General features: G+C 64.3%; 1 protein-coding gene across 1 annotated transcript; it reads left to right on the top strand.

The window, feature by feature from the left end:
• The first annotated feature begins 205 nt into the window (after positions 1-205).
• FEM1A (fem-1 homolog A) lies at positions 206-4,166 on the top strand. Its single transcript, XM_034996712.1, has one exon. It carries the CDS (start codon positions 572-574, stop codon positions 2,567-2,569), a length of 1,998 nt encoding a protein of 665 aa, XP_034852603.1. The 5' UTR covers positions 206-571; the 3' UTR covers positions 2,570-4,166.
• Positions 4,167-5,977: the final 1,811 nt, after the last annotated feature.

Below are 5,977 nucleotides of genomic sequence, written 5' to 3'. Positions count from 1 at the left end.
CCAAACCCAGATGAGACACGGCCTTTCGGCCGGCGTAGCCCTCGTTCTCGCTCCTGATTGGCTCCGAGTTGCTCGCGATGCCTTTCGGGGAATGGAGTCTCTCGGCCCGCGCCTGCGCTTCCTGTGGGCTGGAGCCCTGAGGCAGCCACAGGAAGTACGTCGCCAAACTTGCCCGGGTCCCAGAGGTCATAGTGATAGCATTGCGCGACGGGAATTGTAGTCCAGGCGTTGGCAGTTTCGGCCTCAATTCCCTTGGTCGGAACGACGATCCCCCCCATGCACCGTGCTCCCAGTTCGCCTCAGCCTGTGCGCGTCCTTCCACGAGGGGTAGTCTTGGCCCTGTCCGTTCCTCGTCTGTCCTGCGGGGGAGGCCGGCCCCCAGGACTACATTTCCCTGCGCACCCGCCAACACCCGCGGCGCCCGGCCGCGGCAGCCATTTTGTTCCTCCGGAGAGGCCCCTGAGATGGCGGCGGGGGAGACGCGGGAGGTTGCCGCCTGCCCCTCCGGGCGCTAGCCCGCGCCCTCCGCGTCGCCCGGCGGCCGGCCCATGGCCTGGCGGGAGCCCGGACCATGGACCTCCGCACCGCCGTGTACAACGCCGCCCGCGACGGCAAGCTGCCGCTGCTTCAGAAGCTGCTCAGCGGCCGCAGCCGGGAGGAGCTGGACGAGCTGACGGGCGAGGGGGCCGGCGGCGGCACGCCGCTGCTCATCGCCGCGCGCTACGGCCACTTGGACGTGGTCGAGTACCTGGTGGACCGGTGCGGCGCGAGCGTGGAGGCGGGCGGCGCGGTGCACTTCGACGGGGAGACCATCGAGGGCGCGCCGCCGCTGTGGGCCGCCTCGGCCGCCGGCCACCTGGACGTGGTGCGCAGCCTGCTGCGCCGCGGGGCCTCGGTGAACCGCACCACGCGCACCAACTCGACGCCCCTGCGCGCCGCCTGCTTTGACGGGCACCTGGAGGTGGTGCGCTACCTGGTGGGCGAGCACCGGGCCGACCTGGAGGTGGCCAACCGGCACGGGCACACGTGCCTCATGATCTCCTGTTACAAGGGCCACCGCGAGATCGCCCGCTACCTGCTGGAGCAGGGCGCCCGGGTGAACCGGCGCAGCGCCAAGGGCAACACGGCCCTGCACGACTGCGCCGAGTCCGGCAGCCTGGAGATCCTGCAGCTGCTGCTGGGGTGCAACGCTCGCATGGAGCGCGACGGCTACGGCATGACCCCCCTGCTGGCGGCCAGCGTCACGGGCCACACCAACATCGTGGAGTACCTCATCCAGGAGCAGCCTGCGGGCGGCGAGGACGTGCGGCCGGGGCCGTCCGGAGAGGGCCCCTCCGCCGCCGGCCCGGGGTGCGCGCCGCCGCAGGGCGCCCGCGGCTGTGGCTCCTGCCCGGAGGAGGCGCTGAGCGATTCTTGCGAGAGCTGCTGCCCCACCAGCCGGGAGGCTGCTGTGGAAGCTCTGGAGTTGCTGGGAGCCACGTACGTGGATAAGAAGCGGGATCTGCTCGGGGCGCTGAAGCACTGGAGACGGGCCATGGAGCTGCGGCACCAGGGCGGAGCCTATCTGCCCAAGCCGGAGCCCCCGCAGCTGGTCCTGGCCTACGACTACTCCAGGGAGGTGACCACCACCGAGGAGCTGGAAGCGCTGATCACTGACCCCGATGAGATGCGCATGCAGGCCCTGTTGATCCGGGAGCGCATCCTGGGCCCTTCTCACCCAGACACTTCCTATTACATCCGCTACCGGGGTGCGGTCTACGCCGACTCGGGCAACTTTGAGCGCTGCATCCGCCTGTGGAAGTACGCCCTGGACATGCAGCAGAGCAACCTGGAGCCCCTGAGCCCCATGACCGCCAGCAGCTTCCTGTCCTTTGCCGAGCTCTTCTCTTACGTGCTCCAGGACCGGGCGGCCAAGGGCAGCCTGGGCACCCAGATCGGCTTTGCAGACCTCATGGGGGTGCTGTGCAAGGGAGTGCGGGAAGTGGAGAGGGCCCTGCAGCTGCCCAAGGAACCTGGGGACTCGGCCCAGTTCACCAAGGCCCTGGCCATCATCCTCCACCTGCTCTACCTGTTGGAGAAAGTGGAGTGCACGCCGGACCAGGAGCACCTGAAGCACCAGACCGTCTACCGGCTGCTGAAGTGCGCCCCCCGGGGCAAGAATGGCTTCACGCCTCTGCACATGGCCGTGGACAAGGACACCACCAACGTTGGCCGCTACCCGGTGGGCCGATTCCCCTCCCTCCAGGTGGTCAAGGTGCTGCTGGACTGTGGGGCTGACCCGGACAGCCGGGACTTTGACAACAACACCCCACTGCACATAGCGGCCCAGAACAACTGCCCCGGGATCATGAACGCCCTCATCGAAGCGGGTGCCCACATGGATGCCACCAATGCCTTCAAGAAGACCGCCTACGAGCTGCTGGATGAAAAGCTGCTGGCCAAGAGCACCATTCAGCCCTTCAACTATGTCACCCTGCAGTGCCTTGCAGCCCGCGCCCTGGACAAGAACAAGATCCCCTACAAGGGCTTCATCCCCGAGGAGCTGGAGGCCTTCATCGAGCTACACTGACGGGGTTCAGAGAGAGGAGAATCCGGGAGGGGCGGAGCCCACGCGTGCCCTCACCCTCTCTTCATGAGCCCTCGGGTGGCGTGACATAGAAGGGCTCTCTAGCCTCCGCAGCCCCGTCACATCTGCGGGGAGGGGAAAGGAACTAGCAGGTTGTTGGTGCTCACAGCCTTCAGGATCGTGTGTTCAAAGAGCTGTTTTTGGCCAGCCAACGGGCCAGTCTTTCATCAGGAGAAGATGCACGCCCTTCCCCGCATCCCATCTGCCTGGGTTCCAGAGGATTTCGCCTCCTTGCCGGGAGGCAGAGGAATTGAAGCTTTTGCCTTCTTTCTCTCCCAGCAACAGGAAGAAGCTGAGAATCGGGTCCATGCTTCTCTGCCCCTACATTGCCAGAGAAACCCAGCCGCCAAATGCAGCGCCGGGACCGGGGGCTCCTGAGGTCAAAAGTTGGAGACTCGAGAAGCAAGACCGACTCCCTTCTTCCGGCAGCACACTTGCACCCCGCTCCCTGCTACGCCACCGTGACCGCGGCCCGTGAGCCCGTGGGCCGGGCTCCCTGCCCTGGGCAGCCTGCTCCTCGCATTGCTTTCGTTGGTTTGGTGTTCTCTTGATTCATGAGTGGGCAGGTTACACGTGGGGCACAGGAGTCCCGAGGTTTCGCTGCCATATTTTTTTTTTTCTTTTTTAAAGAATGTTTTGTCAGATTTAAGAAGTTAATTTCACACAGGGAGGTTTCCGTCGTGCCTGAGATGGCAAGGCTATCGGGAGTGAGCTTTACGGTGTGGAGAATTTGGTGAGGCAGGTAGAAGTCCCCAGCGTCGGGCCCAAAAGTAAGAGTGACTACGTCTTTTTTTAAAACTTCACTCACTTGCCTTCTACTCGGGCTTCCCGACGTTCTCATTAGCAAGAGAAGCATTTTCCAGATGCTGAGGGAGCTGGTGTGGCGTCTCTCCCCCACCCAGTGAGAACTAGCGTGGCTGGCTTGGGTACGGTTCTCACAATTACTGAGTCCAAAAACGGCAGGCTGCCTCAGCCTCGCAGATCCCAAGTGATGGGCAGCCCAGCGGCTCTAGCCTTTTTTTTTTTTTTTTTTGTAGCTGCTTGAAAGCCTGGATCCAGGCGTTCCCGAGCAGATTGCAAGTACGCTGCTGAGTCAGCCAGGTAAGACGGTGAATGTCCACAAGTTGCCAACTGCAGAATCTTGGTTTCCCATCCCTCAGGGTCTCATGTGCCCGTGCTGGAGAAACTGCCGCCTCGAGCTCTTGCGATCTCTCTGGAGCGACCCTGCACACGCCCCGGCAGCCAGCCGCAGAGCAGGGGACAGTAGAAGGGGACAGAAGCAGCTGCTCAGGAGAGGGGGACATCGGGAGAGGGGCGTCCTCCCCTCCCCGCACCTTTCCCGCAGCCTCGGCGGGCGGCCGCAACACAGCCCCGTGTGGGGCCCCTGGGTGTCCCTCCCCTCCAAGGAAACTCGGCCTCGTTTGGATTTGCAGTGTTAGTTAGGACATTATTTATTTACAAGGCCAGGCTTGACCTCCTGTTGAGGCAGGAAACAGTCACTGTCCCTTGAAGGCACGGAATAAAGCAATGAGGCAGTTTACGTTGTGAGTCTTTGCGCTGACGCTCAAGTCCTCCGGCGGGGCCATCAGCAGCTGCTGAGCGCAGAGGCCCGTGGTGTGGGTCAGTGGAGACCCCAGCCCCCAGGCCACCGCCTCTCACTGGGGGAGTTCCTGGGGGTGTCCTGGGGCCGCTGTGTCAGGTTTCCCCAGGGGAGTGGCCTGATCTGTGCGGGGGGTGGGGGGGAGACAGGAAAGCCACTGGTCTCCTCCAAACCCCTGCTTTGTGGCAGAGTTGCCACAGAAGAGGTGGCGTGGCCCTCCAGAGATTGGGGGGGCGGCAAGAGGCTGCGGGTGACGTCGGTGGGCTTCCTGGAGCCGTTCCGTCTGGGGAGGAACATCTGGTTCTCTCCAGTTAGCCGGGCCCAAGCCCTGCTGTGTGTCCTCAGGCCGGGGTGTGGGGGGTGGACCCCCGCACGACTGGGGAAGGCCCGGCCTCCAGCAGCGTGTTGGGTGGGGGGCTGCTGCTCATCTCCTGGCCTCACTGGGGCGTCTGCCCGCCCCCCTGTAGTGTGAACACATCGTTGCCTTGAAGGAGTGGGCGTTGAATCAGTAGGTGCTCAAGAGTGGCCTCAGGAGACACGACACCGGCCAGAGCATTTATTGGGCCCTTGCTGTATGCCAGGCTCCATCCCGTGTGCCTTTGTGGGTCACTCAGGGCAGCTCAGGGAAGTAGGTGTTCTCCCCGTTTCGCAAGTGGGGGAAGCCGGCTACGGCGTGTTCGAAGACTCGCCACAGAGGAAAGCCCACCCAGGCCACATGCTTCCCCCCCCCCCCCCCCTTTAAAAGGGGAATTTTGTTTTTTCCCCCCCCGTCACACGAAGGCCACTCAGACCAGGTGAGCGGTGATCCCGCTGCGCTGAACGGTGGCAGAGGATCTGGTTCCTGGGGGCGGGGGTTGTCCCCAGGCGGTGGCCCACAGGATGCAGAGCTCCCTGACCCAGCCAGTCGTAGTGGGCTGGGAGTGCGGTGTGCGCACTGCTCCACCCTGTGTCCCCAAACCTCTGCAGTCTGAGTGAAGGCGGGGCTGTGTGAAATGCAGGGATGGGTGCCACGGCTCCCTAAGGCCACCCAGCAGACGTGGTGACAAGTCCCTGGCAGGTGAGCTGACAAGCTGAGCGGGCTGGGAGCCCAGGGTGGAGGTGCTGAACGCATGCAGCCCCCCACCCGTGGGAGCCGCTGCCCATCCTCCCCGAGCTGGGATCAGTGCCTCCCATTTTGCCCACTTGGCCGGCCGCTCAGTGTGTTCCTGTCTCCGACCTCCCAGAGCCCTGGGCGGTGTCAGTCATGGCTGGGTCCTGGGAGCCCCTGTGCCGAGGGAGTGGACGGGTGGGTGAATTCATGGGCGAGTGTCTCCCACCTTGGGGAGTCCGGGGCCTCCAGCTTGGGCCCCGCATGCCTGGGGCCCGCCACCCCCACAGGATTCCAGGACTGTCATCTGAGCGGTGTTTACAGGGAGGGGAGCAGAGCGTCCCGGCCCGGGGTTAAAGATAGCATGGCTCTAAATCACATTACGGGCTGGAAAGGGGAGGTGACCAGTCCCTGGGAGCACGGGCACTCCGGGCCGGCACAGCAGGGCGCTGACTCTGTCCCCGGAGCGAGCGGGTGTGGATTCCTGCAGGAGGCTCGGCGGGGAGTGGACAAGGAGGCCGTTCCACTGAGCAGTTACCACGGGCCTTAGGCAACACCCAGCCCCTATCGGGGCGCTGCCACCACCAGCCCTGCGGAGGGAGGCAGTGTTCCGTCCCGGCCCCCGGCCCCTGTGCCTCCCATAGGTTGCAGGAGAGACGTTGAA

The sequence above is a fragment of the Mirounga leonina genome, unplaced genomic scaffold (assembly GCF_011800145.1).
Source record: "Mirounga leonina isolate KUSES-001 unplaced genomic scaffold, KU_Mleo_1.0 Mir_94, whole genome shotgun sequence".
Classification (NCBI taxonomy): Eukaryota; Metazoa; Chordata; class Mammalia; order Carnivora; family Phocidae; genus Mirounga; species Mirounga leonina.
Note: the sequence above shows the minus strand (reverse complement) of the source record. Positions and strands in the feature narration are given on the sequence as shown.